The sequence below is a fragment of the Otolemur garnettii genome, unplaced genomic scaffold (assembly GCF_000181295.1).
Source record: "Otolemur garnettii isolate 467f Iridium unplaced genomic scaffold, OtoGar3 scaffold00006, whole genome shotgun sequence".
Classification (NCBI taxonomy): domain Eukaryota; kingdom Metazoa; phylum Chordata; class Mammalia; order Primates; family Galagidae; genus Otolemur; species Otolemur garnettii.
The window spans coordinates 13,251,632-13,273,464 of record NW_003852401.1 but is presented as its reverse complement, the minus strand read 5'-3'; the positions used below and the strand labels follow the sequence as shown (position 1 = coordinate 13,273,464).

Here is a 21,833-nt window from a genome sequence, read left to right as displayed (position 1 = left end):
GGTATGATCGGCATTCTATTACATTCTGGCTCTAAAAAAGCAGAACCAAGGTACGACTTACATATATTCAATTTTTGACTGATCATAAAATGTACATATAACATCCCAGTTTTGAGACATAGTCTCATAAAAGTTTGATCTTTCAGGAAAATTTGAAAGGAAAAAAACATGAAGGTATTATGCTTTCATTGTTTCTCTTTGCCATATGACATGTAAGCAGAAAAACTGAGAGGTGTTGCATTGAATGCAGCCAAAGAAAAATTTAACCAAGTTTCTTGACGAATATCGAAAACATCAAATTCTGACCCTACTTAGCTATTCAAAGATCGCTTGTTCAGCTCAAGTACAGAATAGCTTTAGGTGAGCATAATTCCTTCTGTACATGTCCAGAAATGCATTTCAAACAATAATTGCTTTAATTTCAAATCCAAGTTGCCATTCAAATACAAGGACATATACTTAGTTTAGTCTGACATAATACTTATCAACTCTTTCTATAAAGGGCACGGCCACCATTCTTTATAAGATGAGTAATGAGGGTTTTAAAAAATGTTTGAAAACATTTCATTTTTGGTTATCAAAAATACTGTCTCAAAAAATACTATAAAGTTAAAAAATATTATAAATGAATGAAATCTCAACTTCAGAAAATCTCTGACAAAAATTATTCGGTGCTAAATAGTTTGTCGTTTTAGAAAGACAGTTGAAATAATTCTAATCTCTCATCCACATAAAAACAAAATAGAGATAACTAAAAATTACATTTCAAATTGTTCCTTTTTAAATGTTTCACTCTCCATTTGTAGTAAATTTTCAAAAAAATCAACTTAGCAAGCATTTGAAAAATCTATCTCTATTCAGAACTTTGTAGATAAAAGTATACATGTATATCTATTAGAACTTTTATGTATAAAAGTATATACTACTTTTGTCAAACAATATGTACACTACAGAATAAACATGTACTTGAAAAAAAATAAATTTCCTAAGATAAAAAAGAACAAAATGCAGACAAGACATGGAAAGAAAAATACATTCTGTCTGACTTTGCATTTTCACTCGGGTATCTATCTCCTTGTAGCTTTCTAATATCTTAATATCTTTTAAGACAAAACTGGACTGACATACTTTCTCTCAATTTCGGGGTTCTTCAGGTATTTCAAAATCACATCAGTTAAGCATGGTGATAAGGAAGATCACCATGATGAAGGACCTAACACAAAGTCTACCTGAAGTACATTTCTGTAAATAAACTTTTTGGCTTGTTTTCAATGAAAAGACAGATGAGATCATTTGAGGAGTATGTGGCTGATTTGTTGGGTGTGTATGTGTGTTTGTTTGTATTTATTCCTGGAACACTCTTTTACCAAAGTCACGGATGTGTAATAATGAAAAATTCCTTGTGTTAGCTTTATGTCAAGAGAAAAAAAAGATAATTTGTTTGTTTGTTTGTTTTCTTGAGACAGAGTCTCACCCTGTTGCCCAGGCTAGTGTGCTGTGATGCCAGTGTAGCTCAAAGGGACTTCAAAGTCCTGGGTGCAAGTGATCCTTCTGCCTCAGCCTTCCGAGTAGCTGAGAATAAACATTACTCTTAAGTCAAAAGCAAAAGGTTTCATGTTCAGATTTTGGAGCAACTAAGCTATGAAGAAAGCCAAGTTATAAAAGCCCATTTTCAGATCTGGAACAACTTCTGAAAATAAAGAAGGTATCTGGCTTGCCCTGTACTGCAGAAAAAGTCCTACGTTCATTACTTCCTGATTCTGGAGATCTACCAAAAACCTTATGGAATAAAACTCTTGCACAAATCCTTCAGTGGAAACGCAACCAACCACCACCCTAGCCCCCTTATACTGAAATGAGAGTCCATAAACTATAATAACAGTATGGAAATTTTTACTTTTTCTTGTGAGTTTTAAAAGGAATATTAAAAGGTTTGTTGGCTTTTCAAACACCAGTGGCTTTTAGCACCAAAAAGATACGCAACTAAGATGTACATACACATTCATTCTGAAAAACAAAATTAAAACATTGGTGATTAGGTAAATACTGATGACGCCAATATAGAAGCATGTGCCGCTGTGAAGGGCCTGAGCACAATCACATCTTGTCCCGATCATACCTGCCTGCCAGAACAAAATAGGCAGCTGACCAATTATGGGGTGTTTATCTATACAGTGGTACCTTTGTTCTCCAACAATGTCAGATTGCAAACCTCCTGGAACACATATTTACCTGGAGGATTCTTGGCAGGATCATTGTGGCTTGGACTTCCTGATTGTCCAGAATCTGTAAAGAAATCACAGAAAATGTTTTGTTTTTAATTCGTTTTAAAGAATTTCACAATTCTCATAAGGACTTTATTAAAAAAAAAAATGTCAAGGTACAACAATGAAATCGAGTGCTTCAACAAAGGTATACTTTCCCAAGTCTTTTGATAGCAACATTTTATTCACCAAACTGGATGACTGTCTACATATATTTCTATATCAAGAGAAAGAAAAACAAGTATTGACCTATCATATTCTTGAGGTAGAGCAAGGTTTTTTTGAAACAAAAGACCTGGCTACATACAAAGCCACGGAAAAATGGTTTGAAGGTGAGGCAAATCTCATGGCCTGTCAGCAGCAGTATGAAATAAAGCATACATATTCCCTTAGACATGCAATCTGAATGTAATTAAACAGGCTGTAAAAAGCCTAGAAATGGACTTTTATTCAATGAGTAAAATACACAGAAATGAGTCTGCTTCTCTAGGATTTCACACACAAGTACACACATCCACTCCAATAATCCCCCAACCCACTGGATCCAGGCCCAGATCTGTCTACATCCCATAATAGCAATCGATTTGCAAACACCCAGAAAAGCATAAATTACTAGGTAGAAACCAACATGGCTTTGTGAAGAGCAAATTGTTGGATCAATTTAATTTCCATCTGTGAGAGATGGACAGACCGTTCAGATAAGGAGGAAGAGAGCGAGAGATGTAGTATCTCTGAATTTCCCATCCCAGGCGACTCCTCCCCGACCACAGGAAGGGACCCAGGGCAGAGATGACTAACCTCTCAGGTGCCTCTCCTGACTGACCCCACGCTGTGGAGTTGTGCTCACTCCTCTTCCCTCCACGTCCCCTCTGCATTTATCTGTGTCATTTGCTCCATTCACTACACACTTACTTGCAAGTTGCTTTCTAATCTTCTTTTATTGGTTCTAGCATTTAAGTTTTGTCTCCCCAGCTAAATCGCATGCTCCTAAGAGGCAGAGATTCCATCTACTTCTGTTGTGTCTTTCTCAGCATGCTGTTCATGGCTCTGAATGCCCTAAGCTCTCAGTAAATGCCTGGGAATGGATGGCTCCGATTCAGCAGCCTCTTTGCTTTGAAAAGGCAGTTTTGAACTTAATGGTGAATTTCAACAAAATTTGATAGGTGGGGCAAAGAGGAAGGCTCTCTCATAGACTGCCTTATACGATAAGTCTCTTCCCTGAAACTTTGCCATTATACTGAAACCAAGGAAGGGACTGTGTCTTTGTAAGCAGAAAAATCATATGCGTTTTTTTTTTTTTTTAATCAGGTAAGTGACTAACATACTGAAATTGCTACTTCTATTAAACACAAGAACGTTCTCTTGGTTTCTTTTGTATAAAACTTGGCTACATAATTTCTGCCCTTTGCCTCATGCCTGCTAGCTTAGATTTAATAACAAGATCAAAATTTCACCCCTTCATCCCATTTCCTTGTCTTTTATTTTTGATCTATGACAAACCTCAAGAATTCTCAGCAAACATATTCAGTGATGTCTACATTTTCCTCCAAGTTTTTCTCAATTTCCCAAAACGGAAGTAAAGAAATGGGAAAGGACCCCTCTTGCAGTCTGGATTCTGGCTCCTCAGAAACCTAAGTACTTTCTAAAAATCTTCTTTCTCATCTCCCATGAATTCTTCTAATACTTTTTCTGAAATCAAGGCAAAACTCGATGACTTATAACTTAGGAGATTAATCTTTCTTTTTGTACATTCCTATAAAAGTTGATACAATATTGGCCAGTTTCCAGTTACATAAAATAGTACCATAAGAAATGATAAATGACATTATTTCCTTTCTTAGCTATTTCTGCCCTGAGTCCCTCTGACAAACGTCTCTCTGTGTAGATACTCCATTCCAGTTTAATTCATCAAGGGATTCTAACATGATGTGGGGTTCCTACTTACGTACAGCACACCCATTGACCAGAGCATCCCTCACGGTTGCTAATGCCACTTTCATGAAGACACAACATGATGTGAGTTACACTTTCATTTAGAGGGTTGTAGATCCTATTTGTGACCCTTAGCATTTTGAGTTATACACGTATCAACTTCAAAATGGCACCACAGAACTCTTCCCCACCGCATCTGCTGTGAAAATTTGTGTTCAGTAAAGAATGAAGGTCACTTCCATTCCTCAGAAAATGTTCGGTTAGAACAATGGCATTCCCTGTGACCACGACGTCCCACTTAGGAAGCTCTATTCTTTTCTGCTGCAAATTACTTTTTCTCTCCATTGCCAACAATTACAGACCAACTTGTTCAACTGAAAAAACATACTCACGAAAAGAAAGAAAGAAGGTAAACATTTGACAAAAAGCTGTAGTAGACCTTAAGTCTGAGTCACACATTTTCTCTTTGCAACAATTCTATTTTCTAAAATGATGGGGTGTTTGCTGGCACACAATGACAGGTTTTCCTTCTTACTCCAAAGCCTGTGCCCTCTCCTGAAGTAGAACAGCATCTACAATGTCCCAAATACATAGAAGCAGGCCTTCTCCGCGGGCAGGCAAGAGAACGTTGACTCTTCAGACTGAAAATTCTAACACTATAATCTACGCTTAAGTCTTATGTCACCTTATATAGGTCACTTAATTCCAACTGCTGGAAAAGGAAGTAACTAGGGAGTTGCAGTTGGCAGAGAAACAAAAAATGAACTGTTATTGTGGTTAACTTCAGAGGAGGAATTATTCAGACCACATCTAAAACCCTCCCAATTCACCACCTAGGTCAAATTACTCTGTACCCAAAGGTTTTATTTAACCACTTCCATCACTCTGCTCAAGTCTCTCTCCCCCACCCCTCCATCCTGTGTGTTTGTGATTGTGTGCATGTGTGTACGCTTAATGTGTTACACTGAAGTCTGGATCTGTCCCTGACTAGTGTTGTGAACCTCTTTAATATTACTTAACTCTTGGAGCTTTGGTGTCTCTATGTTGAAAACTGCAATAATACTATCTACTTTGTAGAACTGCTGCAAAGATTAATTATACATAGGATGGTGCATCAAAAATACGGTGGGTCAGATACATTCTACGTGATCTGTGAATGAAAGATATTATTAAGCATGTATTCAAAATGATTTATACTTTAATGAACTAACTCTTAGAAAGAAAGGGAAAAGGGGGAGGGGGACTAAACTCTGTCCATCAGTATAAGTGTTTAAAAATGTCTTTGGGGGATTTATTGAGCAGGGAGGAGTGGGTGCCCACCTGAGAAATCCTATGTAAATGCTTCACAATCCCCGTGGTTCCCACCAGGGATAAGGCCACGGCTGCTGCAAGGCTCTGAGGAACTGTCCTGCAGCTCAAAAGGCAGTACATACCAGCCAGTAGATGAAAAGGCCCTTCCTGAAGGCTGAAGTCTTTGAGGAACAAGGCTGGATAGCACAAGGGTTGTGAGCTGCCCAGCAGACTGGGATTCAAGTCTGGCAAAATTGTGATGTGGAGAAAAAGAGATGGGAATGGGTGTTGAAGCCAGCCAATGCAAACAGTCCTCTCTCATTCCGTCTTTCATCTTCTCTTCCTGGATCTCAATCAATGTTTTCCCCATTTCTGTGCTTGTCTCCTTCCAATCTGATTGAACATGATGTTAAACTGAAATGATTTTGTACTACGTATTTATAAAAAGTCCATATTCCAAATTTTTAAGTGTGAATTAAATATACACTTCTTCTTCTAAGACAGTGGTTCTCAACCTTCCTAATGCCGTGACCCTTTAATACAGTTCCTCATGTTGTGGTGACCCCTAAACATAAAATTATTTTCATTGCTACACCCTTTAATACAGTTCCTCATTAAAGGGTTGCGGCATTAGGAAGGTTGAGAAGCACGGTTCTGAGAAAAAGGATAAAAATGTGATTTCTAAATTATACTTTTTAAACTCAATCAGTGGTTCCTCCCCCAGTTAAAGATTCTCTAGAAATAGGAAAAAGCTCATACTCCTGCATCACCCTTACTAATTTGTCTTCAATCCTTTTGCCTACTTTTTCTTTTTTTAGCAATTTTTTTTATTATTTTTTTTTTTATTGAATGGTAACTGTGTACATTGATGCACTTTGGGGGTACAGTGTGGTGTTTTCACACACAATCCAAGACACTTCCATCAAACTGGTTAACATAGCCTTCATGTAAGTTTCTTAGTTATTATGTCAAAACATTCATATTCTACTCATAGAAAGATTCACTTGTACCCTTGCAAGATGAACCACAGAAGTGAACCCTTGAATCCCTCTCCCTCCACCCTCTCCCCCTCCCTCCCCCCTTTTTTAGCAATTTTTTATGGCTCTTATAATATCCAAAATTTACCTAGGAATTACCAGGTTTCCCTAATGACCAAACTTTATGAAAGACCCTGGGGTACTTTAGTTATCTAGATGGCTTGTCCAAAGTCACATGGAACTATTAAAATGTATGTTTCCTGTATGGGCCACCTATGTGGACCCAGTGCTTCTAGAGCGGTTATGATGCAATCCTGAAATCACAGCTCGCCAAATGATTTTTCACTAGATTAACTGTTTCTGGGAAACCTACCTTCCCCTAACTTCCCTGCCTATTCTCACCATTTACCAATGCATTCAAAAGTTTTCTTCAGAATTTTAAAAAACCTTTATCCATTCTTTCTACCTAAGTTGGAAATTATCATTCTTATCATTCAAATATATATGCTAAGAGATGCTTTAAAGAGAGGCTAGTTTTAAATCAAATTTAGTTTGGCTTTTCTCCACTGAATAAAGAAAATTCTGATGTTTTATGGATAATCTGGTGGAAGTCTTATAAAAATGTACTAAATATATACGATGACAAATAAATATTATAATGGCTGGTCAAATGTTTGTTGCTGAGGGCTAACTTTCGGGACTGAATAAAGTGGAATTGTGAGAGGTGGACAGATGTCAAAATGGCGAAAGTTTTGTGAAGGTTATCAATGTAAGCATCATTTAAATGTAAGTCAATAAGATTTATGCAACACCTTCTGTATTCCAAATGCCTGGCAATATCTGCGACATAGTAGGGGCTCCATAATGTTAAATTTCCATGTAATTTAGAATTATGACCTCCAAAATAGTGTTTAAAAAAAAGAATATACATTCTATGCTCTCTAGAAGCTCAGTGGCTGGCTGAAGAGCCAGAAATATACGATTTAAAAATACACAGTGATAGGTGCCGTAAATGAGAATAGAGCAAGGAGAGACAATTGATTCTTCCTAGGGAGGGCGGGCAAGACCACGTCATAAAAGACATAGTGGAAGGAGGTCACCTGAGGAACAGGGTCTTGAAAAACAACCCGATTTCCCACTTTTCTAGTACACGTTTCATTCTGCTGCCAAAGTGAGAGTTATAAAACCCAAAACTGATTAAGATAAATCCCTGCTAAGACCCTTACTTGTATGCTAAATACTATAGAAAAAAATCCAGTTGCTTTAGTATGCCATTTAAGGCACCTGGATCAGGTACCTGCTAACCCCTAAGGTCAGCCCTCAGTTTTCCCGCCCCTTGAGCGTCACCTAACACATGTCATCTGTGTCATCTGATGTCTCTGAGTCTTCGCAATGATGTTCCCTCTTTTTTCCTCCCTTCATGTTGAGTTCATCCCCTTTAGATTCCGAACAATATGACAGGAGGTATGCCGACCTATTTACCCTTCCAGCCCTAAATTTTGGGATAGTACCCGGTACATTTAGTAATGGACAGAAAACAACTGGTCCATAAACTATATAAGTACACAAAGAAGAAAGGCTGGGCATGCCACTCTGTGCAGAAACACACTTTAGAAATCAAACGTATGAAATCCGTACAACACGGAGAGATGCACAATGCCCAGGGCTGCGTCCACCAGGCCAGCGTGAGGCTCGGTTCTGCTTCCCTACCTCCTAAAGGAATACTGAGCAATGAGAGGAACAGATAAGGGAGACTATTTGGAGCCAGAAATTAATTTTATCTCTCTCCTACAAAAAGAAGAGGTGTTTGGTGGGGGTCCAGGAAACAGGTCCCTCGTTTGCAAGCAGGGTGCCAAGGAGCTTTTAATAACCTACATATAAAATCTGTCTTTCGACTCCTAGATGAAACTTTTTCCAGGAACTCATTTTATTCTCTGACATCATGACTTGAGAATCAAAAGAGAAGACAAATTTGAGAAGCATGATTTTAATTTATAGTCGTTTTGGCGCAAAGAAGGGACTGAACAAGGTAAACTGGCCAGTCCCTTCTGGCTCTAAAATGCTATGATTCTATAACAATATACCTTTTATATCAAGGGGTATCAGAGAAGTAAATGAAACCCACACTGTAACCTGTTAACCTACAGATAGCCTCTTGCTAGAACTGAAATTAGTCATCATGTGATAAAGGGTCCCTTTGTCATATTCCTTTGCCTTAAGCAGGTGAAGAAATAGCCCATTGTCAAATGCAAGAATACCAGGAGAATTTTTTTTAAAGGCTTAGAACAATCTCTTTCTTTCTCTGTAAAACATTATTAGTTACCAATAGACTAAAATAGAATATTTTTACAAATCAAAATATATAGCATGCTAGAAAAAAGCACTTAAGAAAGAGAAATAAGATGTAAGAAACAAAAGCTTTAAAGAAAGGATATAAATGCCTGCATTTTATACCAGAGAAACAAAATGATGAGACAAAAAACAATTTTTTTTTTGTTTTGTTTTGTTTGCATTTTTTAGCCAGCCAGGGATGGGTTTGAACCCGCCCCTCCAGCATATGGGGCCAGTGCCTTACTCCTTTGAGCCACAGGCACAGCCCCCCACAAAAAATGTATAGTTTTTTTAAAGGTGAAAGGGGGAAAACTATCCTCCTTGGGCAAAATCTCCCTCTCTCTCTCTGCCCAAAGCATTGCACCTTACCTCTTGGCAGTATATTGTCTACTATAACTGATTTCCACAGGATTTATAGCAAGTTGGCTTTACATAATTGTAATCCCTATTCCATAATCTGCCTATTTTTTCCTCTAGTAAGTTAAAACACTATAAAACTTCAATTTACATAGAGGACCATTTCATAAATTAGAGTGACAGAAAATCTATAGTTTTATAATGCTTTCTTTTCTTTTAAATGTTTGTTAAAATAATACAAGGAAAGAACATAAGAAAACTAAGTAAGTGCTTTCCTTGCCTCTCTTAATCATGCAAATGTTTGGGAAAATGGTCGCGCTGTGTGTGTCCCCTTATCTCTGTCTATTTCAGTCTATTTCAGTCTGTCTCTTCTCTCTCTCTCTTTTTTTTTTTTTTTGAGACAGAGCCTCAAGCTGTCCCCCTGGGTAGAGGCATCACAGCTCACAGCAACCTCCAACTCCTGGGCTCAAGTGAGTCTCCTGTCTCCCAAGTAGCTGGGACCACAGGCACCCACCACACACCTGGCTATTTTTTTTGGTTGCAGCCGTCATTGTTGTTTGGCAGGCCCGGATTGGATTCGAACCCGCCACCTTAGGTGTATGTGGCTGGTGCCTTAGCCACTTGAGCCACAGGCGCCAAGCCAGTCTGTCTCTTCTCAATAGCACATTCCAGTAGAACTTCTATAAGTTGACCACCCAAGGGACTATAACAAACTGGTGAACATACAGAGGTGGTCAACATAAGGAGCTAGGCCTACTGGACTGATACACACATAGGGTACATGTCGGATCTACGAAAATTAAATCAACTGAAAGAGCTGGTCAATGCAGAGAGGTGGTCAGCTATGGAGATTCCATGTATATGATTTGGACTTCCTTGCAAAACTTGGCTAATAAGCTATACATGGGAAATGTTAACTCCATGACTTTGCTGATGAAGTCCTAGATGTGTCTTTGCTGAATCTGTACCCCTTTTCCACACCGTTCTGAGGAAGAAATCAAACCTTTCTAAATGCTTTTGGCAGAACCAAAAAAATATTCGAGAGAGGTGGCTTCCTCCATACTTTTAATCATGCTTTTTTTCCAGACCCTCCTTTCTATTGGTTTACATTAATTTTGGAATATGTATATATTTGATTTAGCAAAACTTATTATTTTGAAAGAGACTGCTACATTGAGGCTCCTTACAGATAAAGTAATTTAATTAATGAAAGAAAAACAGAGAGCAAGAGAATTTATAAGCAATGTACCCTATTTTTCCCCCACATATTCCACTAGTTCTATTATTAGATTTTCTTATAAAGAGCCACTTTTTTGCTTAACAAAAAAGATTAGGTTCAAAGGATTATATTTCAAGGATTAAAGTGAAGATTTGTTTGGGCCTAAGACTAAAATTCATCTACGGGGAATTAACTGAAAATCACAGACCACTGCAATGTAAGGGGGAAAAAAATCATATATGCATCTGAGAGCACATCAAATCAAACCTGCCTCTCACAGGGGACTACTGACCAGCGTAAACACAAATACCCCCACGTGAAAAGTGTTAAACCTGCCAACATCTCTGATCAGAGGGTTGCACTGCTTCATTAACTAGCACCAAAACTCCTCACAAAGGAAAGCTAGGATAATCGTATCTGACCTTTCTGCCCTAAGATTAAGTTCAACGATTCTCTACTGATCCCGGGATCAAGTGAGCCAAAGGTCACAGCCAGGATCACCTACACCTCTTGCTTTCGTAGGCTTTAATGTATAAAGTACAAAAACACCATACTGGTCATTGTCATGATTGCTAACTTTCTACAGTGTGTTTTCAATTAGGTAAATAAAATGTGGTAATTAATTCAAGATTGCATAATATGTTTTTGATTTGTAATCTCATTTAAATTAATTAACTGACTCAATCCTTGGTTAGTTTTTAAACTGGTCGAGTAAGGGAAAGCATCCCTGGGAGCAAATCCAGTTTTCTATCTTTAAAAACAAGGCAAAGCAATCTGGCATACTTTAGGAAAAAATTAAATGCACCAGCATATTATAAATACAGAGGCAAGGGTGTTAATGCAGAGGAAGGAGGAGTTTCATGGCATGATTTTGACTAAAAGAAATAGTCCTTGCACTAGAGAGAAATAAACTAAAACATTATTTATTCAAAACATTTCTTTTCCAATTTTATGAAGATTGCATGTTTGTTGGAAGCAAAACATTTCCAGCTGTATTTTAAGTTTCTGAAGAGAGTTCTAAGATTTATAATCTTTCATAAATGCTGCCCATATCTCATAATATTAGATGAACACGCCACTGCGTACTTTAAGGAACAATTTGCCAGTGCAGTTTGCCACATGAAAATAATAAAGTCCTTTCCAAAACCCAGCCAGATCCAGTAGGAAAACATGAGATGAGTGTTCTGTCTTTTCCATCTGGGAGAAATTTTGGATTTCAGTTATACTATCTAATATATATATTTTTTCTTGGAAACCAAGAAACGTGCATTTTATAGCAAGGTATGTAGTGCAAAGAAAATGTTGGTGAAATATGAATCTGGAAATGAAAACCAGAATGTCATCAGACTCAAGCACATAACCATGGAGGCAAATTGAAAAATCAATGCAGAGTTTCAACATGAACCAAATGCAATGTTTATGATCCTATTAGTCTTAAATTTTCCTCTTAAAAGGAAAGCAAGAAAAAACAAATGCTGGTATACCTCCAGGACAGCATTCATTACGCTGCCTCGCATGCTGACTTACATATCTGCTTGGTTTTGACCTGGGGTCTCCATGCATTAGTCTAAATCCTGCACATCCCACACTCCTGTGTCCACATGGTCCTTCTGTGCTATGTTGTTTCATGTGTAATGTTTTTACAAAACTTAACAGAATATTACACATATCTAGGTTTAAACCAGACACAAGACTTTCTGATACTTCATTGGCAATCCTTCCTCTCAGGGAGCAGGACATGTTCTCACCAAACTGTCCAAAGGGTCAGAACTCCTGGCCTCTGCTCAGTGACTCCCAACAGAGTGTACTTTGATCCTAAGCAAACCACTTCACACTCGAATCAGTTTTCGTCTTGCCCAATCACTTAAAACTGAATTTAAAAAAGGTAACAGTTTGGTCTTAGTCATTCCCAAAGGAATTAGAAATGGGGTGGGGGGGAATGACTTTGTATAACAGTGAAAATGTGCATGAAAGGCTGCCAGTTTACGAATATATACACTTTAAGGTTTAACTACTACTATTTCCAATTTAAAAAAAAACAAACAAAAAAACCTCTAGTTAACTTACCTCTATTTTCCCTCTGCCCTGTCTTTTGCAAACACTGACAACATAGGTTACTAAAGGACAGAGTTAGGGCCCAATTCTTCTGCTAGATCTTAAAATCCATGGGTCAAGACACGTATTAGTCAGATTTACTCCCTAGCATTGTTCTCAACATAGCACTGTGTTTCCCTGAAAATAAGACACTGTCCTATATTTATTTTTTCTCAAGAAGACACACTAGGGCTTATTTTTAGGGGATGTCTTCCTTTCCGTGATAAAATGCATATCGTGGCTATGCAGTGTATCTGCATAGCCCATCACTAGGTCTTATTATCGGGGTAGGGCTTATATTAAACAAATGCATAGAAATGCTGCTAGGGCTTATTTTGGGGGTAGGTCTTACTTGGGGAGAAACATGGCAGATGTTCTATCAGTATCCTTGGATTGAAAAACCACTATTTTACAGTGAACATGATGGCTGGTAGCACTTAAAACAGTTGTCATCTTTCTAAACTTATAAACAAATTGCCAACAATGCCAAGCATAACTTTTAGTTAATTGGTTGTTCTCTATACAGTACATATCCTAATTTTTAAGCATCTGAACATTGTACACTGTACACTGCACAATGTACACTGTACATTGAACACAAGTACAAATGTAGTAACTGGTTTAGTCAATGAGCAAAAAGTCATATTCTTATTTTTTCAGTGCCCATTTTTATCATAGACATTCATTCCCAGAAAGAAATTATTTTTTTTACCTGAATGTAGATTTATCTCTCATGTTGGCTAAAAAAATACTCTTCTAAATCATTAAAATGTTTTTTTAATTTAAATCACTATGGGAGCTTAGAGAAAAGAAATTAAATGGTTGTATTTATATCCTGTATTAGTTGCATAGGGTTAATAACATTTCTTGGTTTTATTATTAAATTATCTGGTCTGTGATTAATGACCATCCTTGCTTTATTCTTAAACTATCTTAAGTCTGTGATGATATATTCATATAAAATAAATGTATACATTCAATCCAAAGTTGCATCACAATTAACTAAATAACTGAGTAAGGCAGCACATAGCATACTTTCTATTAGGGTAGATTTGAATGTGGGACATTCATTACTGCTTCTGTTTATAAAATAACTTTATCATAATATTGCAGGAAAAAAATCAGAGAAGTCACTTGATGAAACAGGAAGCTTGCTGATGTGGCAGATAATGGTATTAAATGTCCTCACAGTTCCTTGATAAGTGGTTCAAAGAACTTCTGTCCCCATGTTTTCAGGGCAAAAGCTAATTTACCAGGAACAAAACTGCTTGAATAGTACATCATTGGACTAACATTTTAAAAGGGATAAAATGAGGAAACAAATGAGGCGATAGTAACTTCCTCTTGTAAATTAACACTGTGTATGAAAAGAAAGTAACACAATTATATTGATAAAATAAAAACGGAAAAACAGCTAACATGATTTTTCCTTTTTTTATTTAAAGGGAAGATCAAGAGGACCCAATAAAAAGGAATTGTGTGTTTGAAAGAACTTCAAAAAGTTAAAAACCTGACAGAAACCTGAAGATGTATTATCATTATCATATATAATCTTTATAATTATATAATATTCAATACACTCTGACATGGTCATTTTGACAGAAAGTTTTGAATTCAGATAATTCTGAGAATAATTTAGAGTCTCAATTAGAATTGAGAACCCCCACTCACCCCTTGAATCCACAACTAATTACTATGATTATTTGGGAAACGAGAAAAAAGTGATAAGAGGTGTGTCCACTTGCTATGTCCATTTTAAAGAAGAGAATTAAGAGCATACCGGTGTAGATCTGTGTACCAGGTGCTCAAAATTCCTCCCATTTTGTCATGTTACTCATTTTATCTTTAATAGAGATTCAAATTGACTCCTTATGATTCAAAAATCTCTTAGCTAAATCCAAGGAGAATGAAAAAGAACAAGTTTCTGCATAATGTCCCATCCATATGCCTTAGTTTTGAATGGCATCAAACCTATGTAATCTTATATATCAATGCTTTCCAGATGTGACAAAACTTTAACACAAAGGAACTTCAAGCTTTCTACCGTGGACTCATCTCCCATGCTCATAAAAGATTATTTTCATTGCACGTAACATTACATATGGCTAATGTTCGATTTTCCAAATTGACTGTTATGATGCCATTTCAAAATTGACATTGCCTTCCAATCAAACAGCAGGCTGTACAGCATACCCAACCAACCTGCAACAGAATCTCAGAAGAACAGAAACCACATCATTATTTACAAATTGTAGACAGTGCTTGATTACAAGAGTAGTAAAACTTGTCTTATCCACTTTTGGTACCTCCAAAAGATGGGAAAGGGGAGAGAAAGATCATCCATAATCCTTTGTCAGAGTTAATTGCCATAGGAACAATTTGAGCCTGTTGCCTATTGCTTTGAGTTTTAAAGATTGGCTCTAATTAGAGATCAAATTCTCCCTGACATTTAAAGCATGTTAAAATTTGAAAATTAACCAACAAGATTATTCATGGAGAATTTTCAAAAGCATCTAACAGTAATGCTACAATGAAAAAAAAAAGTCAGAAGCCAAATTTTCAAGTTGGATAAAAAAAAAATTAGTAATTCAACACCAGTAAGAAAAACTGGTGTGATAAGGTTTTGGTTGATACCCTGTAAACTTAATTCACTTGCCCCCCAATTATTGCTTTGAAGCTTACCAAAAGTCCATCTCTCTACCCCATACTCCAAATGAGAACTGTCCTGTAGTGGTAACATGTCCTCAGATCCATCCCTCGCTCTGTTCCAACAGACGTTTTACAGCTCTGTTAACAAGAACTTTAGCCTACGTCCAACCCATGGGAGGCAATGGTGGGAGTTTGAGAATTTGGAGGGTGGAAGGAAAGGAAAAGGGAAGGTAGTTCTTCCTTCCTGTCTACTTCCCCAGGTGTCTCCAAAAGGCTGTTAGTTCTCTGTGATTCTAGATTCCACTAGACAGATTCCTCCCACTGTGGTCCTCCTCCCCTCAGATGGTCCCAGCACAAGGGCATGAGTAACACCCTTTTCCTTCCAGTCTACTTGTGGGAGTAGATTCCTATTGATGCTAATGTCTGGGTTACTTCACTGCCCACTGGCTTTTCAGCTATTCTAACATCATTGTAACTGGTCCCTCCTACGAAATTCCCTCTATGAAATTACCTGGTAGGAGTTCTATTTTTCTGGACTCTTACAGATACCTGTTTCTTCAAGTTTGGCCTACTCATCATGCTAGATAAATGTCAAGTGATAAAAAGTATTAAACAGATTAAAATAACACCTTTGAGAGTATTAATAAATTTCAAGTGTTTGTTATGATTCTCATTTTTTTTTTTTTTTTGAGACAGAGTCTCATTTTCTCTCCTTCAGTAGAGTGCCCTGGCATTATAGCTCATAGCAACCTCAAACTCTTGGGCTCAAGTGATTCTCTTGCCTCAACCTCCCAAGTAGCTGAGACTATAGTCACCCATTACAATACTGGGCTATTTTTAGAGACGGGGTCTTGCTCTTGCTCAGGCTGGTCTGGAACCTGTGAGCTCAGGCAATCCACCCACCTCAGCCTCCCAGGGTGCTGGGATTACAGGCATGAGCCACTGCACCTGACCCAAGATTGTCATTTGAAGGCAAGAAAGCTCTGCCACCATGCAGTACCAAGTATGAAATCTTACATCTAAAGGATGTGATATGATACATCTTACATCTAAAGGACCTGTGATATTGATACATAATCAATTTTTCTTTTCAATGTCCTGCTCTTAATACATCACTGGCAGGAGATCTTCTGATAATCCCACTCACTCATTCAGATTTACTATTCCTTCTTTTTACCATTAGTTTCTCTATCCAATTTTTAACAAGTCGCACATACCGAGTTTCTTCTCGTGTATATATTTTTCCTATAAACATGGCTATAGGCTCTTTGACTGGAACAATTCTGAGTTTGATTGTTTTTACAGAGCACTACACATTTACTTATATCTCATGACACAAATAACTTCGAAATGTTTATTAACTGTCTAAAAGCTAAAAGTCTCACATGGATGTAATCAAAAAGTTGTTGTAAGTATGCACCAACATAAATCAACATAAGAACAGTATATACTAGGAAAGAGAAATCATTTCAACATCACTATTTGCTCTAGAAAATACTTCCCAAGACCTCATTTCATATCCAGGGTTTTCACATAGCAAAAAATCATAAAATAAGAACAGACAAAAGTATTTTCTTCTATCAGAATGGTATAATCTACAATGCTTTACTAAAACACTCTTCAAACAGGAGATAAAGATATTTATAATTGCACATATAGGGGAATATTTGAACTCACAACACCAAAACTTTACAATCAAAAATGCAAACAATACTGATACCCTCGATGTTTCAAACTGTGCTAGATAACAGCCACTAGAAGGAAGTGGAAGGGACATAAAGGAAAAACATAAAGCATCAATTCTCATGTTGCTAACTTTTTCAGACAAAACTTCAACAGGAGGACACTGGTGTTTGGCGTGTGTACTCCACTGTCAATACTGCAGTGTGCTGCTGTGTCCCTGTGTGTCCTCTCTCACAAACATTCTGAACCCTTCCCCTAAAGATTTAACTTTGCATCTCTTTAAAAATGCATTATTATGCTGATTTGTGATAATGACCCCCCCCAACATCATATCAAGATTGCATCAGCTGACAATCACCCTTAGTTAAATTTTTAAAAACTTGAGCCTGAAATCTATCTTAGTCAAGCTGTGTCACATGAGCCAAATTCATAAACTTGATTTAATAAGTATTTACGGAAGAAATAAAATGGGTTAGTCTGAGTAGACAATGGTCATGAAGTATGTCTAGAATAATATCCACTCGATTTATCTTTCTCAATGTGAAAATTCTGGTGTGACAGGTATGCTGAGACTACCTCCCACCATATGACTGTAGGCATATTGTACAAACATTAAAAACTCCAGGAATAACGCTGAGATCACAAGACAGAAACAGCCCTTGACTTTCTCTGGTAATTAGGGGGTAGGGGAGGACAGAAAGCCTAATGCCAGATAGGAAAGTGACTCTAAATTTTAGCCAGGTTTTTCATGACACACATATCACTTGAACTTTAAATTTTCACTATAAATTATAACAAAAAAAGACAGTAAGAAGAAATACAACACTGCCCCAGTTCTTCCAAATGCTCTCTATTATGTGTAGGCTGGGATTTAAAAACCATGCCATAGGAATAGATAACTCAGAGCCAAGATAAAGCAAATGAGATTGAATTGTTTACATTATACTAAGCAGATAACCATAATTATGACAGCTATAATTGATCCAGAAATAGGTTTAAAGAGGCACACTCCTAAAAATGGGCTAACAGAGCAAAGAACAACTAACCTCCACCTTCAGAAAATGTATCTGAGGATGTGGTTGGATCCAATTAATACAAAATTAACACATACTTACAAATACGTCACGGAAGATATAACAGAACAAAATAACATGGAAATAGCTTATAAGCAAGTTTTTTTTAATGTCAGAGGTGCACTGCACTACCTCACCCAGAGCACGTGCACACCCTCTCTTTCCCACCACACCTCTCTCTCTCCGTTGTAGAAGGGTGAAATCGTACTATGATATCCCCCAGGCTTCTCCACAAAGTGCTATACCTGACCTATACCTCTCCTAGACCTAGGTTTAAGTCGAGGCATGTTGTCTAAGAACACCAATGAGGGTCCCAGAGAATGCTAATCAGGGTAGCTCTCTGTCCAAGAACTGGACTAAACCCATTAATTTACTTCACAGAATTAATCAATAGACAGAAGAGGTGAAATGACTTTTGGTACAACTGAGCCAGGTGTTCCGGCTCCCTCACCACCCTGCGAAGGTCTGTCACTACCTGAAAGGGGCACGACCCTTCTCCCTCCCGTGATATGCTTTGGGAAATGATGGCTTGTCATTTTCTTTCTTGTTGACGAAGTATTTTCTTTTTTTAGCAAAGTTTTTATCTAAGGAATAAGACAGGATAATTTCTGCATTTTGCTTAAAAGTCTAAACTATACATAAGAAGACTTTAATTGGGCTGCTGCTTCGTTCTTATTTATTTTAGCTTGCCCAAGGTCAACATAAATGACTACAGTGAAGTCAGGGTTCCAGACCCAACTTGAATACAGAAGTTCAGTTACCCCAATCTGGAGCCCAAAGCCAAATCTTCCTCCTCACATTAGACTCCCACTCAAAGCAATCAGTGTGGTTTTAAAGTGAGAACACTGTCAGCTTTCTTTTGACTGAGCAGGAATCTTCTGTGAGTTATGGATATGTACATCACACCATGAAAACCAAAATGACAACACAAAGGGGAAAAAGAATCCACTGAGGGCATCCAGGAGACCAAGGGGTTAGTGAGCTAAAGAAAATGCTTTCCTTTGCAAAAATAAATTAATAATCATGAAATAATCACTGTAAGTTCCCTATTAATATCAGACAGAAATTACCAAAGGTGGGATGCATTGGCTGATAAAATCCGATCACCTGGTAGAGAATTAGCACCCGCCTTCTTCATCCATTCCCAGCGATAACAGTGCTCCAAAACGATGAATATTTTCTACATTACTTTACTAACACGTTCACATTGGTTAAACGGTATTTTCTGTTCATCTGTTTACCTGGACTAGTTTTCAGCTTAACATTCATTAAGCATTAAGATACAAGGAGAGGTGCCGTGATGATGAGATAAAGTCTCAAGGCCATTACCCCTCCCATGGGACTCACAGGGAAGGATATAAAATAAGTCAAGCATAGCGTCATTTACGTGGGTTAAAGTGAAGAAATATGAAATCATTATAGAATTTTGAAAATCAAAGACAGCTTTTTTTTTTAAACATGCATTTATATTTTGCCTGACTTTTTATTTTTTTTCCCCATTAGAAGGCAAGGTCTGATCAACTTGGAGGCGTTTCTGATTTCTCAGCTCCCAGTTTGTGGAAGGGGATTCCTGTTTAAGGGAGGAAATGCTGCCATCCCCAACCCTCCCCACACCAGCATACTAGACCCTCGGGAAGCCAAAAGCTCTACACGAAAATATACCACCTTTCACCACAAAACAAACAATAGTAATTAAGGACATCAAGTTAATTGTGTCTACTCCCCAGAGCACAGGTCCTCCAAGGCTCCTTGAAGTCAGGTTGGAAGATCAGTAGCAATTTGCAATTTTATTCCCAATTCTCCTATTCTCACTTAAAAAAAGAAGAAGAAGAAAAAGAAGAAGCCTAAGTTCATCACACCCACCCTCAGAATTAAGTTTACAAACAAAACCTTAAAAAAAAAAAAAAAAAAAGAATCAGACAACTTAGAAACTTTTTTGTTAGGCAATTTATTTAATCAGAGAAACTTTGATCTTTGGCTTCTTCATCAGTTCAAAATTTGTTAATTTGTTGTCAGTTTCATGGAATTCTTTCAAATTCAGAATCATCAGTGTAATTTTTTATTAGTCCTTCATTAATGATCCAGACAATGTGGTAGTTTGGATCCAATCAAGCATGTGTTAAAGCCATTCTCCTATATTGGGACAACTAAAGATAGTGACAATCAGGCTCTTTCTCCCCTTCCATTAGGCCAGCCCAATACCTTCACCGTTTTCAAAGCGCTTTCACCTCCATTATTTGCAACCCCAAAAGAGACTGTGCTTTATCCTTGCCCTTTGTAATAGCCAGGATAGAATGCAGCCTGATAACTTGCAGAGGGACAGGAAATCTTGATTTTTCCCTGCGCAGTTCCCCTCCTGCCTTTCTCTGTGACCTCGGGGCTGTCACTGAGCCTCTCTCTGCCTCACTCTCCTATCTCCAACAATCTATTATAAAGCTTTTTTATTTCAGTCCACTGGGGTATTAGAACAATGAATCCAATAGGTTGTGTCTAATGCACTTTGATCTCTATAGGGAAAGTTGCCATAAAAATAAAGGCATTGTTGTTATTATTCTAATTGAGTTATTTGCAAATGGATCTTCTTGATGGAGCCCAGCCCTCAGATATAGAAAAGAAAATTCTGCCAGCCCTCTGGGGTACAATTGCCTTGCAGCAATTACACCCATAACCACATTTCCTTATTACTGTTATAAAAGACTATGGTTCAAGGGGAGGCAAAAGGGAGTTTAAGAAAAAATATGCTGTTTCTTTTCAATGGAAGATGCTGAAGTTGCAAATTTAGAACCCAAGGCTATAGGTAAACTTTTGACAGAACATGTGTTCCAAATTAGTGTAGCGTTTCTTAGTCATGTCAGAAAGTCAGAGGTGTCCCTGCGGCTGCAGCATTTTAGCAAATTTTGGAAATAATTTAAGGGGAAAAATGGCAAAAATTATGAAGTTAACCTGGGCCCAGCTCTATGCATGCTACAAAACAATGACAAAAAAAAAAAAAAAAAAAGTCCAGCGATACCATTCTCATCAACAAAGACAGCATACCTCAAGGAACAAGAGGTACAAAGGAAAATTAATCTGGAAGAAAGTGCTATAGACTTTACATGACAAGCCAAAAGGAAATACTGGAGATAGGCTGAACTTTCCTTGACTCTACAGGAAGAACATACATAGTCCCCTCTGTTAAACACTAACAGCCATGAGAGTTAGTTAGTAGGTGAATTTTAGGCAATTTACTAGTTCCATATTCCTCAAATGGATTTAAAAAAAACAGAATAAAATTGCTTTGCATTATGAAATATTACAGACACAGAACTTGCCTTTCCTAACAGACCCCACTAAGTCCGTCACCCTGCATATCTGCAGGGAACATCGCACACAAGGCGGGGTACAGGGAGGGAGCGCTTAACACGTTTACTATGGTACCTCCTGCGTCGTGGGGGAAAAAAACCAAAATCCTAAAACTCAGGATTTAAATAAGGAGCGATTAGTTGGATGATGTTTCTTACAACATTTAAATCTTCTGAAAAGTGTTTGTTGTCGGTATAGGCTTGCATAAAAGATAAAGATTCAAATTAAGTCCTGGTCTCCAAAAGGATGAGTTGAAGGAAATATGGGAAAATTTGTTGTATGGTGACAGTAATGTCTTGTGTCATTTGTCCAATGTGTCCAATGTCATGTGTCCAATGTCTTGTGTCATGTGTCCAATGTCTTGTGTCATTTCGCAGTCAGTGACCTTTAGCCCACAAATTTTAGTGAACATTGGAATCACCTGAGATGGTTGTCAGAAATTCAGATTCCTCAACCTCACCTGCCATGACTGTGATTTGCACAGCACTGCTGAAGCCAAGAATGTGGTGCTCTCAACAAGCACCCCAGGTTGTTCTCAGCCCATGCACAGGGGACTTGGCCACTTCTACTTGCTCAGACAAGAAAGTAATCTGCAACCACAGAGTCCTAAACAAACAAACAA

The 21,833-nt window shown here is 37.6% G+C and overlaps 1 protein-coding gene across 6 annotated transcripts in view; it reads right to left on the bottom strand.

Moving 5' to 3' along the window:
• The window catches only part of NFIB (nuclear factor I B), a 231,400-nt gene that overhangs the window by 92,521 nt on the left and 117,046 nt on the right, over nt 1-21,833 (bottom strand). For all 6 annotated transcript variants that reach the window (XM_023508423.1, XM_023508426.1, XM_023508424.1 and 3 more), the window contains exon 3: nt 2,233-2,286. In XM_023508423.1, the coding sequence (XP_023364191.1) occupies nt 2,233-2,286 (54 nt within the window). The remainder of the gene's footprint in view (nt 1-2,232; nt 2,287-21,833) is intronic.